This window comes from Gossypium arboreum, chromosome 2 (assembly GCF_025698485.1).
Source record: "Gossypium arboreum isolate Shixiya-1 chromosome 2, ASM2569848v2, whole genome shotgun sequence".
Lineage (NCBI taxonomy): Eukaryota > Viridiplantae > Streptophyta > Magnoliopsida > Malvales > Malvaceae > Gossypium > Gossypium arboreum.
Window position 1 is genome coordinate 112,891,387 of NC_069071.1, and position 13,503 is coordinate 112,904,889.

Below are 13,503 nucleotides of genomic sequence, written 5' to 3' on the forward strand. Positions count from 1 at the left end.
GATTGGGTTATTTAGTTGGGTAAATTTTTCTTTTTCTTTTTTAAGTTTTGGCTAATGAATTTAATTGTTATTAGGTTAGTAATTTAATAGAAACATATATAATTATTATTTAACATACATAATTAATATAATATTTTTTATAACATAATATATTTGGGCTGGGCTAGGCTGGGCTTAGGTCAAAAAAATCTCACACAATGCCTAGCCCATATAGAAAATAGACCTTAAAATTTACCCAAACCCATTTTTTGAGTCTTGTATTTTGTCCAAACATTCTCATTTTTTAAGAAAATTTTTGAACTTGAATAAATGACCTGACGTATAAACAAGTCTAATCTAGATGCTTTGTCACAATTTTTACATAGAAACCTTAATTTCTTCATTCTCGATAGACTTGATCAAATCATTCTTTCTCACCAAAAGTTGGAAAAAGTTATCTTATTAGATCAATAGTTGAAGCACTGATATTGTTATCCTTCTTCCCCAAGAACAAATTATAAAAGTTCACAATTTCTTCAACTATTTCCCCCTTGTTTTAAGCCCATCTCATTGTTCATTCAAGAGCTGTTATATATTTGTCTGGTTAAGCTTATACATAAAATTAACTCGATCTATGAAAATTTCTATAATATTTAACAAAGGAGTTTTAGGCATAGCATCATAATATTAACAAGACATTGAACCCAGCCCATTATGCAACACTTCATGTACCATGTTTTTTGTTTAATTATTAATTTCATCTTTTATTTTTATTTTTCAAAATTTGGTCATAAACCCAATTATTATTAAATAAAAGAACTTAAATAATTAATTTTATCGATTCGTTGTATATAAATTGCTGAATTATTAATTTTTGTTAATTTTTTTATATAAATTTGTTAAACTTTTGATTCTCATATAAACAATTTAAAGATTTAAGGGTATTCTCAAATTGCATTAATTTCTTAATTTTCATAAAATAAAAACTAAATTTTGATAAATTATAGTAGAAGTACTTCTTAATATTTTATAAGGTGTGAAAGTCATAATCCAACTTTTTTTTATAAGTTTGTTTTATAAGGTTATTAAAACTTTGGACGGACTTAAAACTGTGGCAACCAAAGCTGTATGTGCTTCATTTAGGAAGAAATTTAGTGAATTGCATTCTAAATTTAATATTTTTTATAAATTTTATTCAATTTTTTCATTTCTTATATTATTCTTAAACTCCCAAATCCCTAACTAATTATTAGATTACGGCACATTTGACTTAATAAAAAAGAAATTATGTAAAAGTTTACATAAAATAATAATTAAGCTTTAATTAAAATGAACAAATTACAATTTAGAGAATTTATTGTCTTCAAGTATTATTATTATTGAGTTTTTTAATTTATTCTAAGTTTAAATTTTAAATTGCTTTTTATATAAATTTTATATAAAATATATAAAAAGACAAAAATATCATGCAGTAACATTCATTAATTGTTTAAAATTTAGGTTTTTAATTTTTTGACTTAATTAATATTGAATTAACTCGTAGCATTAACTTAATCAATTGTTTAAAAAATATTGTTAAGAATATTTGTTAAAGGTAGAGCAAAATTTAGTGTAAATATAAATTTAACAAAATTAAGAGTCCACATTTAACGAGCACAAATGCTCCTATGCAGATTTGTTTAATTTCACCCCAAAATTCGATGGGAAACGACAGAAAACCCCCCACACCCAAAAAAACGAAATAAAAGCCTAATTATAAATGCCAAAGTTAGTCTTCAAAACATGACACATTAGACCAGAGGCCCAAATTCTCAGTATTTGTAGTCCTTAACGTGAAGGCTCTCAGCAGCACCTTCACCAAGCTTTGCATCACCTTTATAGGTACCAAGAGTTGCCTCGGAGTTAGCCTTGCACCTAACGAGGAAAGCCTCTTGGGCCTTCGCCACATTCTCCGCTTTCCCACCCCAGGCCTTGAGAGTGCTCTGTTGAAGAGCTCGTCCAAATGAGAATGACAGTGACCATGGTTTCTTGGTCTTGAGCTTGTTCATGGCATTGAGGTTAACGGTAGCCTCTTCTTCACTTTGTCCACCAGATAAGAACACTACTGCAGGGACTGCAGGTGGGACGGTTCGTTGTAAGGCACGAACCGTGTGTTCGGCGATAACCTCGGGTGCAACTTTTGGGGAATCGGAACCGGGCGTCACCATGTTGGGTTTCAACAATGTACCTTCGAGCATCACATGGTGGTCGTTTAGAGCTTTGTAGCAAGCTGCGAGGACACGCTCGGTTACCGCAGCACACTTGTTAATGTCGTGTGGTCCATCAACAAGGATTTCGGGTTCGACAATGGGGACTAAGCCACATTGTTGGCAGATGGCGGAATACATGGCTAAGCCATTGGCGTTTTCTTGGATTGCAAGCTCGGTTGGTTCAATAGTGCCGATCTTAAGTACAGCACGCCATTTGGCAAACCGAGCACCAGCTTCGTAGTACTTTTGGCAACGCTGGGCAAGGCCATCAAGACCCTGGGTGAAAGTCTCGTCATTGGTTCCATTAAGCACAACGGTGCCGGTGTCAACCTTGATGCCAGGGAGGACACCAGATTCTTTCAACACATCAACAAAAAGCTTGCCTGCAATCAAGAACCAATTCTTAGAAACCAACTATAATCCATTAAAAATCCATATTGTCATGACGGAACTCGTTCGGCTATGTTGCAAACATAAATCAAAATTGTTCTCTTTAAATTCAAGCACAAAACCTCACAAAAGAATGCCAAAACATCACAAAGTAAACGAATTGATATCCATTTTGACAATTTCGAATTATGTATTACGATTCAATAGATCAAGTTGCGATACATTCTTAATTTATTAAGGATAATAATACCAGAAGCAGTTTTTTGGTATAGTGTTTCCTCGAAGAATATAACACCACTGATGAACTGGAGAGCACCGGGAGCAGTGAAGAGGAGCTCACGAAGAGCTCGCCTGTTTTCTTCAACATTCTCTACATTAATGCTTGCAAGACGCTTGCCGATTGTGCCGGTGGATTCATCAGCCGCAAGGATTCCCTTCCCAGGTGTGCCGATGTAGGCAGCGTTTTTAGCTAGCTCATCTGCAACATTATATATAAAATTAGAATAACAAAAACAAAGATCCGAAAGAAACTATAAATTGAAACATAATGACCTATTACTCCACTTATTACCTAACTCCTGCATGTATCAATTGATTTAAATTCTAAATTCATTCCTAAATTAAGTTAATTAAACAGTAATTAAAGAAGGTTTAACCTTCAACTCAGATTGATCTAGTTTCAGTGATGTGATCATTGCATAGATTAACGAAACTAAATCAGATCTAAAAATCAGTGATGTGAATAGGCCATGAAGCTAAATTATAAAGTCATTACTAAATTAATCTAATTAAACTGTAATTAAAGAAGGTTTCTCGTCTGTAAAAACCTCCAACTCAGATTGACCTAGTTTCAATGATGTGATTATTGCATAGATTAACGAAACTAAATCAAATATAAAAATCAGTGATGTGATTAGTGCATAAAGCTAAATTATAAATTCATTGCTCAATTAATTTAATCAAACAGTTATTAGCAAACTTTGTCATCAAATTATCGATCTAACATCAAACAAACAAGATCAATCGAAAGAGATTGTTAAGATTATATAAGAACATATACATTTAACGACGAGAATTAAAGGAAAAAATATTACCGGCGTATTTGCTAATGAAGCAAGACATGATTGAAAGGAAAATGAAGAACAAAAGAAAGTTGAGAGTGTCTGTTTGGAAGGAAAAAAAAAAAGAAAGAGTGGAAGAGAAAAGGGAAGGGAAACGGTTTTTAAATGAGAAAAGTAGGCGGCAAAAATGGAGAGTTAATGGAAGAGAATAACTAACGCTGTTTATTGCCCTTGAATTTTTTATCTCTAGTATTGTAAAAGAGTTTAAAACAAATAAACAGAATTTAATTGAAAAGATTATTTTTTAAATTTAACTGAAATAGAAGTTATACTCAATAATAAACATAGAAAATGGATCGGATCAAACTCGAGCCTTAACTATTCAAGCTCAAGTCCAACACATATTTTAACAGGCCTAACTATTTTGCCCAAGCCCTTTTTCGGGCCTGATATTTTTGTCCAAACCTTCTCAAATTTAGAGCGGACCTTCAAGTTTGAGTGGATAGCTCGACTCATAAGCAAACCTACTATCTATTAAGCCCTTGATTAAGTTTGTGCACGAGTTAGACTGCGTTCGTCATTGATTTTGTGATGAGCTTTTAGGGGGAAAAGTGCTTTTACACAAAAAGCAATAAAGAACAGAGGTAAAAAATAGAAGCTTTTCAGCTTAAGAAAAGTCATTTTTCTCAGATGAAAAAGGAGAAATTTTGATGCTTTTTTCAGCTCAAAAGTGCTTTTGATGCTATATTACCTTTTTAGCCTTATTTGTTCTTTTACTTTTTCTTTTTTTCATTTTTTCTAACGTTAGAATCCATTTTCTCCCTTTTTTTCCTTTTGTTTGAAGTTTAATCCAAATATATATAATATTTTAATTTGTTAAGTTTATATTTTTATATTATGTTAATATTTAATATGAGTTATATATTCAAAGTACATTTTAAAATAAAATAATACAAATGTGTTAAAAGCATTAATTAAAAATTAAAAAATCATTTTTAAAATAATAAAATTGTGTCAATATCTAATTACAAATATTTAATTATTATATTTAAATATTTAAATATAGTTTATATATTCTAATTAAATTTAATAAATAATTAATATTAATTACTTAGAAATATTTAAAATTAATATTATATATTAAAATATTAACAATAAGTTATAATTATTTATTTTTATATTATTGCTAAAATATCATAATATTAACTAATTTGAACATTATTTAAATACATATTTGTTACTTTATAATATCATGTCTAAAATGGACATTTTATTTCTCAAAAGTACTTTTTGACAAAGCAATACCAAACACTGAAATTTTCAAAAGCACTTCTCAAAAGTACTTCTCAAAAGTACTTTTTCACAGCACTTTTCAAAAGTATTGCCAAACAGACCTTTAATCACTAATGACATAAAGATCATCATCATCATTTTACAAAGTAAATTATATTATTTTGAAGGTAATCGTTTCATATATTTTATATAAACAATTAGAATAATATGCATACATAATTTTATTTTTAGCCCAAATCGTGGATCTACCTTAATCTAGTGTACAATTAAGAGTGTCATCATTGTTAAGTTGTAAAAATCCTTTGGGGTGCAAGGACAAATCCAACAATTATTTTAGGAGGGGTCGAAATTGAATTATAAATTTTGAAGCTGCCAAGATATAGTTTTATCATTTACTATTTTATAATTTCATTATTTTTGAAAGGAGTAAAATAATTTTTTTCCATTTTTGGGTTTAAAGTACAAATTTACTATATATTAATTTTTAAATTTATTATTTATGAGGGGATTGAAATGTTAATTTTCCATTTTGGGGTGTCAAGGCCCCTGCTTACCCCTTTAAATTGACCTCTATTGACCTCTATTGACCTCTATTGGGGTGTATAATAAGTGTAGTTGGTGACAACTGAAACTTCTTATGTTTCGCAAGAATATAGTACGCCCACTATATAAGTGGAAAAAAATTTATGTAATGATTTATAAAATGCTCATATAAAAAACAAATGATGTTATGGTTGAAATAGTAAAATTGAATGTTTGATATTCATAATATTCTTAATTCAAATCTCATCGTGGTCTTGTAGCACCGCGTAAAGCTCTAATCAAAGGCAACTAAAATGACATTCTCTTTCTCCTAGACCCCTTTTTTTGTTTGTTTGAATTTCATGAAACAACTTGAAAAACCATGAATGCCTAAATTGAGATTTAGGCTTTCCTTGGCCCCAATCTCATTATATATTTTTTGAATAATTTCATTATAAGTTCTGATCATTTTTAGTTCTTTTTGACACAATATCTAGAGTTACCTATAGCTCCTCCCTAACCCATAAATAGGAGGATAATGCGTGTCGTAACCATTTTTTTTGGAAAACGGGTATCAACTTGGAGAAAAACGAAAAACGGGAGTCGCCACCAATCTTTTTAGGTGTGATTGGACCACCTTGTAAAAGTGGTTATTTTTAATAAATGGTTTAATTTATTTAAACAACGATTTTGGTCCACGTAAATCAAGAAAACAAGTTCGGGAGTCGGTTACGCACGAGGAAGGATTAGCACCCTCGAACGCCCAAAAATTGGTACCTAGTTGATTAATTAGTGTCTTAGTGTCGAAAAAAATGAAAGCTTGAAAGACATTGAAATACGATCCCTCTTCGTAAAAATGCTAATTTGAAAATGACCGAATAAATTAAAAAATGTTAAAGACTCCATAATAATAGTAGTAATTATAATGAAAGTAAAAATAATACTAGATATAACAATAGTAATATTAGTAATAAAAATAATAGCTATAAAAATATTAACCATGACAATAAAGAATAATAGTAATAATAATAATATAGATAATAATATATATAAAATAATAATAATAATAGTTAGAGATAAAAGATAATGGAAGTAGTAATAATAATGGTATTAAAACAAAATACATATAGATACAAGTATAATAACAATAATGGTAATAAAAAATAGTAATAATATTTAAAATATATGTATATAAAACAGTAGAAAAGGATAAGTATATATATAATAATAATAAATGACATTAGGATAAAATAAATATAAGTATAAATATGATAATAATAATAATGATAATGATAATAATAATAATATAGTAGTAATAATAAAAGTAAAATTAATAGTAAATTGATAATAATAATGTACGTTAATAACAATAATAATATATAAAGGATAGGAAATAATGAATGATAAAAAAATGACAATAATATGATAATAAAAATAATGGTGATGGTAATAATGATTATAGTAAGAATATACAATACAAAGTATTAGAAGTAAATACATAACACATACATATTAGAAATAAACATAATAAAAAAACACTATTAATAACTATATAAATATATATAAATGATATAGTTTGAAAAACATAAACATAAGATGATATGAAAATAAAAATAAAAATGATATAGTATTAAAGTATATGCATAACAATAAAAATACAATATTAAAATATATATACGAGTAATAAAAATGTATACAGTATTAAAAATATATACATAATAAAAATACAATATTTAAAATATTTACACAAGATATGCATAATAATATTAAAAATAATACATGATAATATTAAAAGTATGTACATAACATAAATATCATACATATAATATCTAAATATACATACATATATATATAGTATTTAAAAAGAAATATACATAATATAACATTGATATATAAATATGTGTGATATGGAACATAATACATATATATTTATAGAATACATAGGTGTCATAAAAAAATAAAAACAATAATAGTAAAACTATTAATAATACTATATAATATATATAATATACATATATATAAGTATGACAAAAATATAACAGTAATTAAAATATAATAGCATGAATAAAATTAAAATTAAAGTAAAATAATGAGAAAGAGTAGAAGAGGGACGAAAATCGAAGCAAAAACGAATTTTGGGGTGAATTTCAAAGAAAACAAAAAGAAAAACAACCAAATTGCAGCATGCGCATATCCTAGAAGTACTGAAAACACAATATTCCCCATCCTAAAAAGTAGCGTGTGGTCGAGGACCAAATTGAAAAAACGGGACATATTCCAGGGCCGAATTTAAAGTAGCAATAACTTGATTATAGAGACATGAAAAAGCGGAAAGGCTAAATGTGCAAATAGCCCTTCCGCTAAAAAAATGCGCGGATCCTCTTTTTAGGCGGGTAGGGTCGCAAGTTCCCTCTCCCTCACCCCCTAGCCAGAGTTAAAGTCCGGTGAACAAGGCGCCATATGCCCCGCCGGTCGCCGTCGCCGGCCACCGCACGCGGTGGCTAAATTCCTGAAGGTACGTTTTTTGCTTTTTTTATTTTTTTTTATGTCCTTATGATATATTGTATGTAGAGGTAAGCAAATTCGAAAATAAAATAAAAAGGAAAAAAATAATAAATAGAAAGAAAATAATAATAATGTAATATCACCTTTTGTTTTAGATTTTGATTCTTGATATTTCAACTTTTATTTTCCTGTTTCTTTGGTGTTGATTGGATCTCTGCTTTCTTTTGTGTTTAGATCTAAAAATTGTCAAATGCTATTTTTTTTTATTTGCTCCAAAAAAAAATTCTTCTCCCTCTACAATGGTTTTAGTATGGCCTTTTTATAGCCATTTACAAACTTTATTATATATATATACTTAATGTCTTTTCTTCTTTTTGTATGGCAAGCAAACGGTGGTGGAGGCAAGTGCTATTTGCACTATCAATGCAACTAAGGCAGTGGGATTAGGTGATTTAGGGTTTCTTTTTCTTTTTTTTTTTTGTTTTGGGTATTGAGTTAATTGGGCTAGGGTTAGGTATTAGGTTTGGGTTTAGTGGGTCATTTGGTTTAATCTGGGCCTGCAAATTGGGCTTGTACAATGCGTTTCAGCGCACTCGAACCCACATTCTCTTGCATTGGAAATAATGTCTATACCAATCGAACTGAGACTCAATCGACAAAAAATAATTTTATTTTGAATGGCTAGGAATTTGAAATACTAATTATTGAAAGGGAAAGTTGGGACATATAGATAAGACAAATAGAGAGACGTGTGAAGTCAAGCCCTTGCTCCTTAAAACCAACTTACGTCTTTCTCATCACTCCTTATCAAAAAAATTAAAAAGCAAAAATGAATGAGGGTAGATTAGGGACTGTTTGGATAGATATAAAGATTAGATTAAACTGTGGGAGTATTGCTAAGGATTTGAATTAATTTATGGTTTATTATTATTATTTAATTGATGTTACTTCATGTAATAACTCATTGATTTTTCCTTTTCTTTTTTAAAAAAAATTGTCAAATTAAGATGTTCAAATCTTTGAATCCATCGAATTTCGGTTTGACTTCAATTTGAGAGATTGATTTGCAATTAAAATATTCAGTTATAAAATGAATCGAGTTTTCAATTAAAATTTTGAAATCAACACCATTTATCACAAAAATTTACCAAAAATGTTTTTGAATTTTTAATTATTTCTTACAGGATTGAATTGCATTTTTAAAATTATATCTGTTTTTTTAAATGTATTTATTATATATTTTATTTAATCTTATTAAGATAAATATAATATATAAAAATTTGTAATATTTAGAGACAAGTCAAGTTAAAGTTTTAGGGTTGAGTTTAAATGTCAATGCAAGAGATATAAAAATCAAATTAAGATTTGAATTGTCTAAAAATCGATTCATTCTACTCTATTGTCATTCTTACTCGTACATCAAATTAAGATTCTAACTTGAATTAGTTAGGGAAAATGTATATAAATAAAAATGAATTAATAAAAACAAACCCTTTTCCCCCTTAAGTCAAAAGGCTAAAGGTTAGGAATTTTCAATTTTAGCTTCACTTACTTAAAAAGGGTAAAATTTTGTCCGCCTTGTTTTTTTCATCAACAAGAGTTAAACTTGAGACCGAGGAAAAAAGAGGTAGTTAAGGTCTTGGACTCCTAAAATGGAACAATTTTGTTTTAATCCCTTCAAAATTTATAAAATTATAAATTAATACATTATAAAATTATAGTTTAGTCTAAAAAATATAAAATTTTGATTTAATCCTTCCAAAAATTATAATAATATAAATTAATATAATAATAAAATTATATTTTAACTCTCATGAATATAAAACTTAATCTTAACCCATATAAAAGTTTCTAGCTTCGCCTCTTTTTGAGACATGGATATCCAAATCGATGGGATTCCATCTAAAAGATCTCGGTAAGGAACAATGGGTGAGGAAAAGGAAGCAGAGGAAAAGAAGAAAAAAAGAGGTATAGGAAAGTTCTTCAAAGGCCATTCAAACACACACACACATACATACATATATATATATCGATGACTAGAATTATTGCTCTTTGACCTAGAAATAAATAAGCTTATCCCTTCGATTGATTCAAACTTATCAAAAGTAGACATTATCTCATAAGTATAACGATAGAGTTTGATGCAGAAACAATCCATGAAAAAAGATTTCAGTTTCATTTACAAATTTCAATCTCTTAAGCATATAATTTCCCCTATAATCAGCAAATTAACCATCTATATCCTTCTTAAATCATACTTTAAAAAAAAAAAAAAAGAAATTAACGAGGATTCTTACAAGCACAGATCAACAAAGAAAACTCATGACCTCTACCTTTGTCACTATGTTCCAAACACCCACTTTTTTCTTCTAACCAAAGCCTGCTATCAAACCCACTCCTTGTCCTAAACATGAACACAGCTCTCCCATTTGTTTGCTTAAACACCCAATCATGCAAATCCCACATCATATCCACTAATAATCCATCCAAAAATATGATTTGATTCCCTCTAAAATTCCACTTCAATCTCTTCACTTGAAACACTTCCTTTTTATCAATACTTACACATAATTCCCCTCCATTACAACACTTTATTAAGATATCATGAGCCAACCCACTCTCACAAAACCTTGCCTTGGTGGAATAAACTGTGTTGGCTATAAAAGTTTCCGTCCTCGATATCAAGTTGAACGACGGGTCAGCCTTTTCGTGTTCTTCGTCTATGTTATCGCCGAGTATGAAACAGATGCGTGAGTCGACTAACACAATGAGTGAGTACTTACTGTTAGGTTCCGGTGATCCATTGATGAACTCGGCATTGGAAACATCCCAAATGACTTCAATCTCCGAATTACACGCTTTAAACCCTTTGTTACCTTTGTTGTTCTTCAAATGATAAGATTCGGAGATGCGGTTTAAGTTGTCACTAACTTTGATCGATAAGCCTTGGCTTATATTACACCATGTGAGGGTGATGAAAAGGTGTGTTTGGGGACTGGTTTTAGCTTTGTATATGCATGTTATAGTGTTTGGGGTTGAAGGAACATGGTTGGGTGATATATAAGCTTGATTAATTGAAGGCCATGAACAATAAGAATCTGATACTTTGATGGCTTTTTCAATGTAACAAGATGTTATGCTCCTCATTGTTTAAATGAAAACCCAGAAAGAAAATCGAAAAAGGAAAAATGAAAATTCAGGAAAAAAATTTCCTCATTTTTATTGGAAAAAAAAAAGGAAGATCGAAGGTCTTATTCTGTATGTAAATTCTCCCATGTGGAACTGTCTTTTCTAATTCATAGTTGCAGAAAAGACGAAAGGATGAACAGAAATCAACCGTAGCAATGAAAAGAGCCAAAAGGGAATCCCATTAAATACTGTTTTCTTAAGGTTTAAATATATTTAGGTCCCTTTACTCTTTGAAATTTTGAAATTTAATCCTTTTACTTTTATTTCAAGTCTCAGATTTGGAAATCAAACTCCAACTGATAATTAATAAGGTTAAATTATGTTGTTAGACCCTATATTTTGATAAAATTTGATATTTAGTCTATGTATTTAAAAGTTAAAAATCAAATCCTCCTACTTTTTTATTTAAAAATCTCAATCCTATTTGGCATGACATATAATTGACAAAAAGTAAAAATATTGTTAACATATTTTAATGAAAATTACATATGACGATAATTATTGAACTAGGATTTTTTAGGCTAAAAAAAGTAAGAGGGTTAAATCTCAAGTTAAAAAACTACAAGGACTAACAACATATTTTAACCATTCAATAACTAATGTCCAATTAATAACACATAATCAAGTTAATAGTATTATCAAATAGGATTCCTACAATTAAAAAGAGAGAGACTAATAGTGGGTTTGGATGGGCGGTAATATGCGATACAGTGCATTTAGTTTTTCCTTATCTCACACTATAGTACCGTTATAGTATTTAATTTTATCGTCACTGCTATTTTTACACTAACAACAAGTAAACGGGTCGTTCATCCAAATTCACCCTAAATTTCAAAAGTTTGAAAAGTAAAGTAACTAGATGCATATATTAGATGTTTTCGTAACCTTAAAGCAAAGACCATTGCCCAATTTGTTGTTTAGCTTCATGTGCTTTATTCATTAGATTAATTAAGAATCTAATTAAATTAACATCAAGTAACTCTCGACATGGTCCCATATTATAAGAAAATAATGTAAAGGGAAAATGTCAAAACAGATAACCTAATTACATAATACATGACATGAATATGACATTAACAGAAATTAAAATACCATATAATAGTGGGTGAATGGGATTATTACTGAAGTTTAAAGGTCAAGTTAGAGCCATAAAAACAAGAGGAATTTGATTTAATATACACTTGAACAGACACATGGGATTGTGGGCTGACTTTGAATGCTATTGGATAACATGGGCTTGGATTGATGGTGATGATGGTGATCATGATGATATGATGATGAGTTTTGGCCCCACTAATTAAAAATCTGTCTTCAGATTCACCTACTACACAGCTAAAGATGACAATGACTAAAAAGGATATACCCCCATAACCCTAGCCATCCTCTCCTAAACTTCATTTACAAATTGAATTTTCATTTTCTTTTATACAACTCACACTAGTAGAGAGAGTAAATTATTGCCTAGGTAACTTTACAACTCAAACCTACTATTTGGGTAAAGAGGTAAACACCCTTTGCCAATAGGTAAAATGTTAAAGTTTGTATTTTTGTTATACAATTTTTACTATTATCCATGGCTCCCAAACTCGTAAATTGGGATGGACATAATTAAGTTTTGTATTCTTTTTAGAGCTAAAATGTAATTTCATCATTGTATTAGCTTATATTTTTATAATTTTAAAAAATTAAATTAAAATTTTATTATTTTGGAGGTAAAGTCTAATTTGACTATTTACTCATTTGTAATTTTATAAAATATAAAAGACCAATGTGATAAATTTTTCAATTTTAGGGGGGTTGGCCTTGCCAATCTCACTTGGGGTCATCTTTGCTCGAACCCATATGGTGTCAGCTTTGCTCGAACCCATATCTTCCTTGTTGCCATAACAATGGTTGGGAGAAAACTCACATACTATACAATTAAAAATAATCTAAATTGATTTTTTTTAAAAATATATTTAAATTGAGTTTAGGGGTAAGCTTAATTCGAAAAATTTGATAAAAATTTTAAATTTTGAATTAAATAGTTTAAGTTATTTGAGTTAATCAAATTATTCGGATCCACTCGAATAAAAATTTAAGTTTTCCGGTTTAACTCGAATATGAATTACACAATTCGAGTTATTTGAAAATCTGAATAAGAAAAGGTAAAACTACGTCGTTTTGATAAATATTTACATTTTCTAAAGTTAAAAGTCAAAACCATTAAGTTAAAAAGCAAAACCACATCGTTTTGGTAAATATTTACTCATTAAGTTAAAAGGCAGAACCGTTATATTATTTATGTAGTTAAATAATCTTATGCCTCGTCTACT

At 29.1% G+C, this 13,503-nt stretch overlaps 2 protein-coding genes across 2 annotated transcripts; both read right to left on the minus strand.

Moving 5' to 3' along the window:
- Positions 1-1,574: 1,574 nt before the first annotated feature.
- On the minus strand, positions 1,575-3,807 carry LOC108466722 (fructose-bisphosphate aldolase 6, cytosolic). The gene is made up of 3 exons (XM_017767094.2): positions 3,713-3,807; positions 2,869-3,096; positions 1,575-2,611 (listed from the first exon to the last, which is right to left on the minus strand). The coding sequence occupies exons 1-3, from the start codon at positions 3,738-3,740 to the stop codon at positions 1,791-1,793; spliced, it is 1,077 nt and encodes a 358-aa protein (XP_017622583.1). The 5' UTR covers positions 3,741-3,807; the 3' UTR covers positions 1,575-1,790.
- Positions 3,808-10,136: 6,329 nt separating this feature from the next.
- LOC108465042 (uncharacterized) lies at positions 10,137-11,362 on the minus strand. The gene has a single exon (XM_017765347.2). It carries the CDS (start codon positions 11,144-11,146, stop codon positions 10,280-10,282), a length of 867 nt encoding a protein of 288 aa, XP_017620836.1. The 5' UTR covers positions 11,147-11,362; the 3' UTR covers positions 10,137-10,279.
- Between the last annotated feature and the right edge of the window lie 2,141 nt (positions 11,363-13,503).

Coding starts and splice junctions, on each gene's coding strand:
- LOC108466722 (XM_017767094.2), bottom strand. CDS start 3,740: ATGTCTTGCTTCATTAGCAAATACGCCG. Junction 3,097..3,712: donor CTTCATTAGCAAATACGCCG/GTAATATTTTTT, acceptor ATAATGTTGCAG/ATGAGCTAGCTAAAAACGCT. Junction 2,612..2,868: donor ATACCAAAAAACTGCTTCTG/GTATTATTATCC, acceptor TCTTGATTGCAG/GCAAGCTTTTTGTTGATGTG.
- LOC108465042 (XM_017765347.2), bottom strand. CDS start 11,146: ATGAGGAGCATAACATCTTGTTACATTGAAAAAGCCATCAAAGTATCA.